At 38.2% G+C, this 14,053-nt stretch overlaps 1 protein-coding gene across 5 annotated transcripts in view; it reads right to left on the bottom strand.

Annotated features, from left to right (window-relative positions):
- Positions 1-1,176: 1,176 nt before the first annotated feature.
- The window catches only part of LOC140121337 (uncharacterized), a 31,884-nt gene continuing 19,007 nt past the window's right edge, over positions 1,177-14,053 (bottom strand). For 3 of the 5 annotated variants that reach the window (XM_072140776.1, XM_072140775.1, XM_072140772.1), the window contains 4 exons: positions 8,573-8,624; positions 7,117-7,270; positions 6,789-6,955; positions 1,177-6,708 (listed from right to left, as the gene is read on the bottom strand). In XM_072140776.1, the coding sequence (XP_071996877.1) occupies positions 2,527-6,708; positions 6,789-6,955; positions 7,117-7,270; positions 8,573-8,575 (4,506 nt within the window). In that variant the 5' untranslated portion in view covers positions 8,576-8,624 and the 3' untranslated portion in view covers positions 1,177-2,526. Of the gene's footprint in view, positions 6,709-6,788; positions 6,956-7,116; positions 7,271-8,572; positions 8,625-13,085; positions 13,170-14,053 lie in introns of all 5 variants that reach the window. The other 2 variants (XM_072140773.1, XM_072140774.1) reach the window with 1 other exon arrangement.

Consider the following 14,053-nt stretch of genomic DNA (forward strand, 5'->3'; position numbering starts at 1 on the left):
GGCTACTTTCAGCAGGATAATGCGCCATGTCGTAAAGCTGGAATCATCTCAGACTGGTTTCTTGAACATGACAATGAGGTCACTGTACTCAAATGGCCTCCACAGTCACCAGATCTCAATCCAATAGAGCATCTTTGGGATGTGGTGGAACGGGAAATTCGCATCATGGATGTGCAGCCGACAAATCTGCGGCAACTGTGTGATGCCATCATGTCAATATGGACCAAAATCTCTGAGGAATGCTTCCAGCACCTTGTTGAATCTATGCCACGAAGAATTGAGGCAGTTCTGAAGGCAAAAGGGGGTCCAACCCGTTACTAGCATGGTGTACCTAATAAAGTGGCCGGTGAGTGTATTTGTACTAATGACCTTGGGTGCTGTCAGATAATAATTGCCATCGTTGTGCTCTTTGATTTTACTAAAAATACCTTTAATGCTATGTGGCACAGTGTATTTTAAGCATGAATTTCCAAAAACCTTCCTCAAACATATAAAAATAGATCCACAGAGAATTTGCAGACAGCACTAAAGTAAGTAGCAGGATTGCTGAATCACCTGATGAACATTCATGGATTATTATTAAAGGGGTTTGACCATGAAGCAAGTTAGGCCCTATCCACAGGAACTGACACAGGAGGCCTCTATCTCTGTGGAGCTGACGGAGATTGCTAAGCTGAACGAAGCAGCCTAGCCATGAGCAAGCAGCTGCTCCGGCCATCTTGTTGGTGCTTAGAGGGGCGCGACAGGATAGGGCCTAACTTGCTTTTTTGGAAAACTCCTTTAAGGTAGTAAAGGAACATGGGAAACTCATATTAAAAAGGGGCCAACCCCTTCAATCACTTGCCATTTAGTAACTGTACACTCTAACTATTGTATTCTCACTGTTAAGTAATCAATGCTTCATGCACTGAATTTCTAGTGATCTTTTGATAGGTTTGTATTTGTACACACTGACCTTTAGTGTTGGCGTGTCTCAGACTATCCCAGAACCCACATAGGCACTGCAATAAAGCTGAGCCAACAGAATATGGCACTAATGGAGCTGAGCTTAAAAGTACCCAATCAGTTAAAGGAAAAATAAATTGGAGTAATAGTACCCTATCAGCTGTGGATTAGATACCATTTTCAAGCTCACAACTCAACATCTGCTTCAATGTAGAAATTTCATAGCCAAAATAATTTATTATTTATTCTTTATTTATTTGCTCAACCCCATTACAGTTATGAGTCAGATTATAACGTTTATAGCATAGCTAATTATTGATATGCTTACACATAAATGTGGGCAAAATGTAAAATTTGTATATCACATAACACAGTACAACATAAAAATATAGTACATGATGGTTATGTTCATGCTTAATCATATTGCACATTAGCAATGTGTTTTTTTACATAGTATAAAGCAGTTTTACACATTTTACTGGTTTAGATTAAATTCTAGTATAGTAATGGTGGATTTGACAGCAATGGGCCCCACCGGACATGTGACAAATTTATTAGAAATTTTACAATTCTACTATATAGTCAAACAGATTTGGAAAACATCATAATACTTCCTCTGAATAAGGTTCCCTTTAAATATGCCAGGTGAAAGATATTTTTGTATTAAGCAATCCATCTATAAGGAATTTGTTTTTCCCATATACCTTTATGTAACTAGTAATAAATAAAGATACATAGTACACAAAATTACTGTCAATTATTGCTAAATATTCTCCAATTCATTACTTTGTGGTAAAAAGACGGCTATGAGAGACATCTATGTGTCATTTAACCATAAGATAAGATAGGTTGACTATTAATATAAGTTTCAGAACTTATATGACCTATAGTGAGGGGGTGAGTGTAGAAATCCCTATATTCTCACTGGATAATAAGTCATATTGTCACATTCTCTTTAAAAACCCTTATTTTTTCAGGATATTTAAGAGCCTTGTAAAAAAGGTCGTTCAGTGGCTCATATTTCCCCAAAACGGCACTACTCTTACAATACACTTGTACATTAATGAGCTGCAATACCAGACAAACAAATGAACAATAATGTAGCTATTTCTACTGCTATCTACTACAAGCCCATTCAATAATAGGGATTAAAGTTACTTACATATATTTATATTACTATTTATATACTATACTATTTATACATATGTTAAATGTGGTAAATAAAATGACTGTACAATAATTCTTACAAAATGAAACCCACATGGTAAAAAATGGTAATGCTTCAGGCTGCATTAACTACAATACATTGTTAAATATAGTTCCCCAATGTTCCGAAATATCCCTTGTAGTGAAGCCTAAGATTACAATATACTGTATTTTTGTATATCAGTTCTAAATGTATTGCTTTTTATTTTATTATTAAAATATATACATAATTTTCATGTGTACCTCTAGGAGTCTACCCAGCATATCATAAACTGATGTGTCTGATTAGTTCCAACCTTAGGCCTCATGCACATGAATTTATGCACAGATTCGTGAGCAGGAGGCCTTACAGAGTTGTGAATTCTCTGAACAGAGTTATGAAGAGTGTAGACGGGGAGGTGACAGATCAAAGCCAATATCGGGTAATGAGAAATTTGTTTCAGAGAAAAAAGAAGAGAACTTTGACGGAGATTTGTCCCTTGTCCTTGGTGAGCTAAGGTCTACGTCCACATCAGCTGGAGGCCCTCTAACATTTATGTCATCTCCTGGTTCCTCTGTTTGACCTGGAAAAGGTTTCTTCCACTTGGGAGCATTCATTTGTACCGAAGGCAGATTCACATCCAAGGAGGCATCATCACTCTGGTACATTTGTAGCTTGGGTGGTGAAGCTTTAACATTGCCTCTTACTTGTGGAATATCAATATCAATTCCTGGTGCTTCTGTTTGACCTGAGAATGGTTGTTTCCACTTTGGGGCATTCATTCGCGCAGAAGGAAGATCAGCATCTATATCTATATCATCTAACCCGTCACTTTCCAACCTGGGTGTTTTGATGTTGGCAGATGGTGAACCTGTGCTGAACTTAGGTCCCTTTATTTGAACTGGAGAAATTTCGACACCAGGTACTTTTACTTGGCTATCAGGTATGTCAAGTTTAGGGCCTGATATTTTAGCAGTAGGAAGTGAAATATTACCCTCTGAGTTTTCTAGGCTAATTTTTGGTGCTTTTGCTTGGACACTTGGTACAGTCACTGCGCTTTCTAATTCTGGCACTCTAACTTTTAAATCAGCTTCTTGTCCTTTAAATTTTGGAGGTTTGATATTGGCACTTGGTAAACTTGCACTTACTTCTGGAGTTTTAACTTGAACACTAGCATCTGGCAATGATGCATCAGGCTTTTTCATTTTGAAATCAAAATCTTCCGCTTTAGGTTTTCCAAATGTTGGCATCTTAAATTTTGGCATAGTCGATTTTTTTTCATATGATTTAAGAGTGACATTTGGTGCATTAGCACCTATGTTTGGCAAGGTTGCACTTCCTTTGGGATAGGAAGGACCATCATACTTGCCAGAATCAAGGCCTAAGTCCACATCTGGAATAGTAGGTTTAGTCTGAAATATTCGCAAAGTTGGAAACTTAAATTTTGATTCTTTGGTTTCAATGCGGGGTTCAACATTGCCACTTGACATATTAAATGTGGGCGTTTTAAATTTAGGTGTGTTCATTTTTGGTTCTTTTCCCTTCAAATTTACTTGAGGAGCATTTATTTCTACTTGAGGAGCCTGAAAGGACCCATCCACTTGGGCATCTGAACCTTTCAAATTTGGCCCTCTCATTTGGAAGGAAGGCAATTTAAATTTTGGCTCTTTCATTTGTGCATCGGGTCCTTTAACATCAATATTTGGGGCATTTATATCCACTTTAGGTACATTTACAGAGCCACTAGCATCTACATCAGGTGTTTGCAAATTTGGACCTGTCATTTGGAATGAAGGCATTTTAAATTTTGGTGCTTTTACTTGTAATTCTGGACCCTTTGCATCAATGGTTGGTGTTTTCATGTCCACATTTGGAGGCTTTATGGATCCATCAACTTCTAAGTCGTGCGTTTCGATCTTAGGACCAGATGTTTGGAATGAAGGTAATTGAAATGAAGGCATTTTAAATTTTGAAGTATTCATCTTTGCGTCAGGACCTTTAATATCTAGTTTAGGCCCATCAACATCTACATCAGGTGCTTGCACATTCGGGCCTGACATTTTAATATTTGGCATTTTAAATGTGGGTGTTTTTAGCTGAGCATCTGGACCTTTAACATTGATGTTAGGTGCATTTAGATCAACTTTTGGAGTTTTTAGAGAGGCATCAACTCCTAAATCAGGGGTGTCTACTTGAGGCCCAGACAAATTAAAAGAAGGCAGTTTAAATTTAGGGGCACTTATATTTGCATCTGGTACTTTAACATCAATATCGGGAGCATTAACATCTACCTCTGGACCCTTTAAAGACCCATCCATTTTTAAATCAGGAGTTTTTATATTTGGGCTCTTCATTTGAAAAGAAGGAAAATTAAAAGTGGGTTTTTTAAACTTTGGACCACTTATATCTGCATCAGGGCCTTTTAAGTTTACTTGTGGCGCATTTAAATCAACTTTTGGAGCAGACAAGGAAGCATCGATGCCCATGTCTGGAGTCTTAATGTTTGGTCCAGACATTTCTAGTGAAGGCAACTTAGTCTCTGGACCCTTAATATTGAAAGTAGGCAACTTAAATTTAGGACCCTTTATATCTGCTTCTGGAAGGTCAATATTTGCATCTGGTCCTGTGAGATCTGCCTTTACATTTGGGACTGACACATTAACATTAGGGGTATTTACATCAAGGCTGGGGCTTTTCAGATCTGCGTTTATGGTTCCAGTTTTGATTTGTGGAGTTTTCAAACTTAAGTCTGCATCAGGTATTTTTTTGCTGCTAAATAAGTTAAAAGATGGCATCTTAAACTTTGTTTTTGTTTCTGGTTTTGGAACCTCGAGGTTGACATCTGGAGTTTTTATTGATGGCAATTTTATTTCGGGGCTTTTTAGTTCTGGGGTCTTTAAATCTAATTTAGGAAGATCAACATCGGGAATCTTCATTTTCGGTGCTTTTAAATCTGCTTTGGGAAGGTCTACACTAAATTCTGGACCTTTTAATTCTGGAAGATTTACATCTACTTTGGGAACATCAGCATTTAATCCTGGGGATTTAAGTTTGGGAGTTTTCATGTCCAATTTTGGGAAATCAAGATTTACATCAGGAATTTTCATCTTTGGAGGTTTTATATCAGCAGTAGGTAGGTCAACATTCACATCAGGACCCTGAAGCTTAGGCATGTTTAAATCTGCTTTTGGCATATCTATGCTTAGATCTGGTCCTTTAACTTTTGGAATTTTGATATCAGCTTTAGGAATATCAATATTCATCTCTGGTCCCTTGAATTTAGGCATTTCAAGGTCAGCATCAGGAATTTTCATAGAAGCATTCGGCAGATTAACGTCAATTTTTGGTGCTTTGACATCAGCTTTAGGGAGATCAATGTTAACATCTGGACCTTTCAGCTCTGGCAATCGCACATCTGCTTTTGGAAGATCAACAGTGAACTCTGGGCCTTTCATTTTTGGTAGGTTTATATTAGGTTTTGGTATATCAACCTTCATATCAGGAAATTTAGGACCCTTAATATTACCCTTTGGAAGGTCTACATTAATTTCAGGTCCTTTGAGTTGAGGGCTATTTAAGTTGACATCTGGTAGATTTACATTGAGATCTGGGCCATTTAATTTGGGAACTTTGACATCTGTTTTGGGCAGGTTAATATTCATGTCTGTGCCTTTTAGCTTTGGAACCTGAAAATCAGCAGTAGGAAGGTCAACACTTACATCTGGACCTCTCAGCTTTGGAATGCCCAGCTCTGCTTTAGGGACATCAATGCTGACATCTGGTAACTTTCCTACCTTCATATCCATTTTAGGGAGGTCTACATTAAACTCTGGTGCCTTTATTTGTGGAGCACCTAAGTCACTTCTGGGCATGTTTATGTCTGAACTTTTCAGGTGTGGAAGGTCAACATTTACCTGTGGACTTTTGAAATTTGGGCCTTGTGTGTCCGCTTTAGGAAGAGTCACATTTAGGTCAGGACCTCGGACACTTGGGAGATCAGCATCAAGGTTTAGCGAGGGTGCTTTAAATTTTGGTCCTTTTATGTTTGTGAAACCATAGTTGACTTCAGGACTATTAAGCCTGCCTGAAGCACTTGGTGTCTTGATATCAATTTCAGGTAAATTTGTTTTACCATCTACCTCAAGGTTAGGAAATTGCACATTTGGAGTTTTCAGATTCATATCAACATCTGCTACACCATTCAGTCTCTGTGACATATTATATGATGGTGCTTTTAAACCTACATCTATATTAGAAGTATTTATTTTTGGGCCTGAAACATTAACAGGGGGCATTTGATAATCTTGTAGACTCCCTTTAACTGGTGAACCTTTAAGGTTGACTTTTGGTGCTTTGATCTGTACATCATTAATGTGCCCATGTACATTTGGAGCATTGAACTCAGGATATGAAATATCAGATGAACCATATACACTCATTTTGTTGTCTGTAGCTGATGATTTATATTGTCCTTCTTTGATGCCTTGTCTTGACAAATCTTGCATCGAGACTGAACCTTTTAGGTATCTTCGGATCTTTGTGTTAAAGATTTCATCATATGCTGAACTGTTCATAGCCTACAAAAATAAAAAAACTGTTGTGAATTTAATTCTTGGAGAAATATTTTAGTGTAACTGATCGGTGAGGGGTTACTTACCAAATTATCAGTTCTTAGAGAATATGGACCAACTTGAGGCACCATTGGGTCATTTTTAGTGAGCAGCTGGACATTAGTTCTATAAGGCTCAGCAGCTTTCAAAATATTAAGCACGTCTGTTTTGTGTAGGTTGTCAAAATATATGGTGGCCCCAAGAAGCTCATCTCCTGAAAGAAAGTGAAAAAGCTTTATTAACACGTGAACTGGGTAAAGTATTTGGGTTGTTGTCCGGACTTTGTACTTCATATGTACATTATTGTGTGATTGTGAATAGTATATGGTTAACCAGTATGACAAAACTACTTGCAGGGAAATAATATTGACATACCTTCTTTGAGCCCCAGATTACTAGCAGCAGGGTCGTTGTGTTTGATCCCAGAGACTACAACACTGCCATTGTCTTCTTCCAAGGTCAGCAGATCAGAAATGCTTCCTGGGCGTCCTGTGCGGACCAACTTAGTGTTGTTTTCCAACAAGTAACTCTGAAAGAATTAGAGGGAATAAATCCTAAATAAATACATTTATGGAGCAGTAATTTGTTTTTAAGATGGAATAGCATGTTTTATATAAAACTTAATCAAAGTTCATTGAAGTCGGTTTAAAGGGAGTTTCCCAGAACCCAAATGATCCCAAAAGTAAAAATGGCATTGTGTAGTGCACTGCATAAGCTGTCCAAATAAAGTACTCCTGTTTTACAGTAATCTCTAATTTTAGAGAAAATTCTATTTTATCTCTATGCAAATGAGCTTCTAGGTGCACCAGGGGCTAATTGTGCTTGTTAGTACACCAGGAATGTGAATAATAATGTGAATAAAAAGTAAACAGGCGCAGCAGTAGACATAACCATGACATCATCCAATGTCATTTGACCAATATCAAAGTATGTAAATATAATTAATAGGATTTAAGAAAATGTAAAAGCAGTTACTAGGATTTAAGACATACTAAAGAATACTACCAGATTGTTTCCTTCCTTAAAGGGGATCTATCACCACAATTTATCTACCCGAGCTAACTGTTATGTTATGTCACATATGTCACACTTACCTTTGAGTTTATTGTCCAGCTGCTCCTTTCAAGCTAAACTTTACTTTATTAATATGTAAATGAGGCTAAAGAGTTTTCATAGAGCCCTTCAGGGCTCTGGCTCCATCTCTGTCTGAACCCGGGAGTGAGGCAAATGAAGGAAGGATGACAGAGAGCAGTGGATGGTAGATCAGTAGCAGGGTGTTGTTATTGCTGTTTAGGCGGAACCCTGAGATGCTCAGCTAATGCCCCCCGAAGCACTTTAGCCTCATTTACATATTTCTCAAGTGACATTTTGACACGGACATAGAACCTGCAAAAATTAAAAAAATGTATGTGTGTACATAGCCCCACATAACATAGCAGTTAGTTAAGTTTGGTAAACTTTGGTGACAGATTCCCTTCAAATTGGTTAGGTGAAGTAAAGTCTACTAAAAACAGTGCCCCTATCTGATATAGGCTATATAACTAGTACTGCAACTGAACCACTAGTGTCTAATAACAGTCAGCAAAACTGTCAGAAAACTTTTATTTAATAGTGATTAACTTTTCATGTATTGCTATGGGATCAAAACACTGCTGAAAGTTTCCTTCATGCATTCTCTATTCTTTCACGTGACTTGTCATTCAGGTTTCACAGAGTTGTCACCTCGACCATCTACAAATCTACAAGCATGTAAGAGATATGCGTGTAATCTGTATAAATAAGGCTTCCAGCATAACATACTAGTCTCCTAGTCTCATGTTTGCATACTCACCATTTTGTATACAATGTCACACTTTCATACTATGCTGGATCTTCTCACATATCTGTCAAAACAAAGAAGAAGACCTTAGATCTGCATATTAGATATTGTCCTTGTCATAGCGTTATAATAACACTTTCATTTGGGTAAAGCTTCAATGATGTACATTTTTACAAGATCAGACATTTCAGAATGTTGGGGGGTCTCACAAGTTTTCCTTCTTCCTATCAGCTGTTTGACACTAGAGCCATTTGAATCGTTACACATACAATACACATACAATGAAAATATCCATCTGCTTTCAGCTCCTAACAACTTTATAGTTTCCAATGATAGACACTGCTTTGATCAGCTCAGGGGCGTAACTAAGAGAGGCAGGCGCCAAAGCAGACTTCTGAATTTGGCCCCCTTACCCCTTAGAAAATTCTACATATTTGTATACTCACACAGTAATATACTCTTCCATACATACACAGATTTATACACTTATGTGCACATATATACTCTGACAGATGCCTGGGCCCCCTAACACTACGGCCCTATAACAGCTGCTATGGCTGCTACCACTGTAGTGGTAAAAAGGCCTTTAATAAAAACAATTACAAAAGGCAAATTCGGCTGCTGCCCGACTCAGAGTTTTGCCCTGATGGCTTCTTCCAGGGAAGGTGGGAAGACGGCTTCTTCCAGGAAGCTCTGGAAGAGGCGGTAAATTAGTGGTATACTACTCTGATGTGATGGGTACGCAATAGATCTCTTCTTAGAAATCCTGAATGGGAGTCTGAAAGGTACTGTTTTTCCTCAACGTCTTCCTACGACATGGCAAACCGAAAAACAGATGAAGTAGAGGAAATATATAATTTTATTTTTACAGCCACTCACTGACTACAGCGTTAAGCTCAGTGGTGTTGTCAGGTCAACGCTTTGGGCAATAATTTGCTGCAGTAATTACTTTGCTTGCCCCTGTATTCTGGTCTCCTGCAGAGGATGGAAGGAAATAAAACTGGAGCACTGGGTGAACACTAATACGATTATTTCGACTTGAAAGCCGCTTTAACAGTGGATACGTACATCTTCTCTATAGATGTTGGTTATACCCAACAGTGTACTCTCACATAACAGAGAAATGTACATTCCAGATTTGCCCTGAAAAGTCCTCCTGACTTCTCCTTCCATACTGTTACTCCTTTTTATTAGCTCTATATGATGCTTATAACATAAAGATGATTTATGGATACACAACTTTCAGACATTACTCTTTATTGGTGACTACTTGAAAGCTGCAATCTATAATGACCACAATCCTTTGTCACCTTTCAACCACTGTGATCTTTAATAATCTCATAGCAAATGTAATGTACTAATGGGCCTTCTGACAAAAGACGTCTTTTAATCTCTGAATATGTGGGTGTTGGAATATTTGTAAATTATTCATCCAAGATGAAATAGTACACTTACTTTCTACACTACCTTGATTTTAAAGTTATTTAACAAATATTTTTCTTAATTATATGTTGACAGGGATCATTTAGCAGACTATGTGGTCTTATAAGGACAGCAGATTTTGGGAAGAGGTGGGCTCTCCTACGATTGTTCCTATTGGCTAATATTCCTTAGAAATAGTCTGCTTGGAATATTAATACATATAGATTTCTCCTGCGTTACCACAGATACTAACAGTGGGCTGCTGTACAACTACACACAACACAAGTGTGAGAAGTAAAGGGGCACTGAATATTATAGGAGTATAAACTACCGGTTTTCTGTAGTCCCTGATTGCTCTTATAAGCCATATTGCACTATATCATGCGTTTAAATAAAAGGTAACACAAAATTTTTACCTATAAACCTATGGTAGAGATATATCAGGACTTGTACCCCATTTTTTTGCAAAGTCCTGAAATAATTGTAATTACTCCATTATTTTCGCCTTTACGCCACCTCGATGCCAAGTGGGCATGGATGGAAAGTGAATGCCATGTGGCTGAATACTTTCTAAAGCCTGCAAACATTCGCTGTTGAATGTTTGCAGATTTTTACACAAAACTACGCCAAGCAGGGCATCAGGGTCTAAACCTCCTGATGTATCTGCTGTGATGGGGGGAGGTAGCTTCCATCATGGGGAACACTAAGCACCAAGGTGATATATTTGTAATGTCTTCTTCATTTATCAGTTACAGTCTTCAGTGTAGACCTCCTATAATAGATAGAGATTATCCTGGATCCATTAAACCCTCACTGCTGGTAACAGAATTGAATGCCTAAAGGACATCTACCACCAGGATCAAGGATTGTAAACCAAGCACACAAACATGCTGGTGTATGCCCTTGGTTTTAAGAAAAAAAGCTTTACAAATTATGTAAATGAATTTTACAAGCCTTTTTTGTAAAAAACAGAACATAAGGAGCTAAAAGAAGAGTGGATCCTGCCAGAGGGGCACACCAGTATGTTTGTGTGCTTGGTCTACAATCCTTCATCCTGGTGATAGATGTCCTTTAACGTAAAGTTCTATAATTATTTATAGTCCTCATCAATAGAAGATGGCCTCATTATTAATAGGTCTTTCCCCACAATCACAATTTACCACCAGAAATGTTTAATTCCACCATCAGGAGAGCCACCGATCAAGGGAATGGATGGACAGTCACATATTTGTGTTGCTATTCTGTCTGTGAAACCGTAATAGTGAATAAGTGATTCCAAAGAGATTTATTATGGTCACAACTCTGGCTCAATTAAAAAGATAGGCACAAGAGCGCAGTTATCATGATCAATTTCATCTGACCCCCAACAATCAGACACCTAGAAACTATCCTATGGGTGAAATATTGGGATTGTTTGGTTTCTATCGTGAAAAAAGACAGTTTTGTCATATTGACTATATTGTCACTCTTATTCTCAGTGGATAGCAACAAGAGTATAGCTATAGGGAATGTATAGACAGCAATTGTATCCTGGAACCCCAGCCTGAATGACACAAGTATTAGTGCAGGCTCATGAGACCCTGTTACAGATGCTGCATTAAGGACCCTCTTTCAGTCGTGCCCCTGCATTGTATTGTTCAATGTTTGCAGTGCATGGCACATTTGTAAAGGATATACCATGGTTCTATTAGATAGTTTTGTACGTTCTTGTCACTTTGACACACGACATTCTTTACTACTTACAGTGTGAATTTCTTAGCGAGATCCACCTCAGCTTGAGGACATTTCACCCCCTGCTTATACACTTTAAGTAAATCCTGGCCAGAAATGTAACCATTCTACATTCCTGAAGCTTCACAAAATGGCACCCTGTGATTACAAATACACAACACACCTTACTGTAGCAAATAGAAGGACTAGATTATCTAAGCTGCTACAACGCAATGAATTATTGCCTTCCCCACTATCAATTACTCCGGTGAAAAAGAGCTTCAAACTGCTAAGCGTTAACACCACACTCTATGGTTGCCCTCATACACTGACTAGAGAATCATACACAGACATCAGGGTAGACAGATAGGAGAACATTACAGTATATTCTTCAAAACCTTTTCTATATATCTGGATGTTACCGTTGGCCCATAAAGTTTGTATACTTTCCACCCAGAAAACAATGGTGTAGTGATTCTTTTCTGGCATAGGCTTGGCATACTTTCACAAGATGTGTGACAGACAATACATGCTTTGTTTCTCTAAAAAGTGAACAGGGTAAACTTTGGAAATGTCATCAAATTTTAATACCATCCACAGCATGTTAAAATACAAGGTCTAAAAATAAAAGATTCACCAAACACTATGTAATTCACCAAGGCCTGTATGAGAGCATGAAACACAATGGGGTACATTTACTAAGAACATTGCAGTGTGTACAACATGCAGTTTGCCTGTGTATAGTGCAGAAGGCGCCAGATTCAGGATTTCTGGGACACATTCTTCATTAATCTGGAGCTCCCTGCACTGCTCCGACAGAGTGCACCACTTTTTTGGTGCACCTTTAACATGGGGAGTGTGGCACAATTCTGTCAAGACTTTGCATGTTAATTGTGGTGCACGGTCATACTGAGCACCGGAGCTCCCCCTTCAGTGCAGAAATTTGTGTTGCATGATGGCTAGTGTAGCCGCGCCACAAAAGAGTTGCGTGCAACACAAATGTGCGGCACTTCTCAAATACCTGTGCAAATAGTTTGCACAGAAATTAAGGTGCAAAGTCCAAGTAGCACACGGCCCTTAGTAAATGTGCCCCAATATTTTGAGCACACTCTCCAACTTACACCTGACTTACAGACGACCTCTTGTTACAGAAGGACCTCTCTGCACACTGTGACCTCTGGATGCTGTACAATAGTCCCAGGCTGCAATGATCAACTGTAAGGTGTTGGTAATGAAGCTTTATTGATATTCCATGTTCCCATGACAGCAATAAAATTTTGAAAATCCAATTGTCACAGGGACAATATTTTTTGGGCCAATTTTTTTTTTCTGGAGTTATGACTATAAAATGTACCTGTTCTGACTTACATACAAATTCAACTTAAGTACATACCTACGTAAACTATCTTGTGCGTAACCAGGGAGACATATACTGGCAGAAGAGGCATACTTTAAGACTTTGTCTTCTAAGTATAAGCTGTATCCAACAGAAAAAAAAAAAATGGGTTGAAAAAAAACATGAACAAACATTAATTCAAATGTATATCCATCCTGCTTCCTGCTGGAAGGAGCAGTATATGCTCAGCGGAGGTCATAATAGCCTTTTGGGGATGGATGCAACTGTATTGCATACATTCCTGTCCTCCGCTGAGCATACACTCCGGGGGTTTCCCCAGTGATGTAACTGTCTATATAAGGACATTGGCAGCTTCCTGTTATTGTTTTCATGGGGATGGAGCCAAACCGAACAACGTATTTTACTATCCTAATAATGGAGATAAATAAACATGATCCTAGCCTTAAAATCACTATTACATACAGTGTGAGTAAGCCAATTGACTATTTATTATACAGAATAGTTTGGGCCCTGTTTAACATTAGATTTAGCATTAGAGCTCAAGTACTGTCTTTAAATTTTTGTACACTATTTTGCAGAACAACTAAGCTTTCTTTAACTCAGTACAACAAGACTAAGATTGCTTCATTTAAGTACCTTTACCAGGTTGCTTGTTGTCCACCCCCTTACACCCGGCACTATTGACACATACCCTTTTAGACCTCCCTGATGAGCTACACCGCTGATTTGTAGGATACTTTTTATTTCTTTAATTTCTTAAGGGGTGTGCCTGGAACATATGTATATATATAGCATATATTTCCCTTTCTAATTCTTTCCCGTCCATCATTGCTTTTTAAAACCTCGTAACCTGCAACACTGTATAATGAGATACAAAAACATAGGAACAGCTTTCTTTTATCCCAGATCATTTAACTAGGCTTCTTGTAAGTCATGCATTGATGCATAGGGAGCTGCCTTTCAAGGTAACACTAAGGCAAAGTATTGCATGATTCCTTGTGAGA

The sequence above is a fragment of the Engystomops pustulosus genome, chromosome 3 (assembly GCF_040894005.1).
Source record: "Engystomops pustulosus chromosome 3, aEngPut4.maternal, whole genome shotgun sequence".
Taxonomy (NCBI): Eukaryota; Metazoa; Chordata; class Amphibia; order Anura; family Leptodactylidae; genus Engystomops; species Engystomops pustulosus.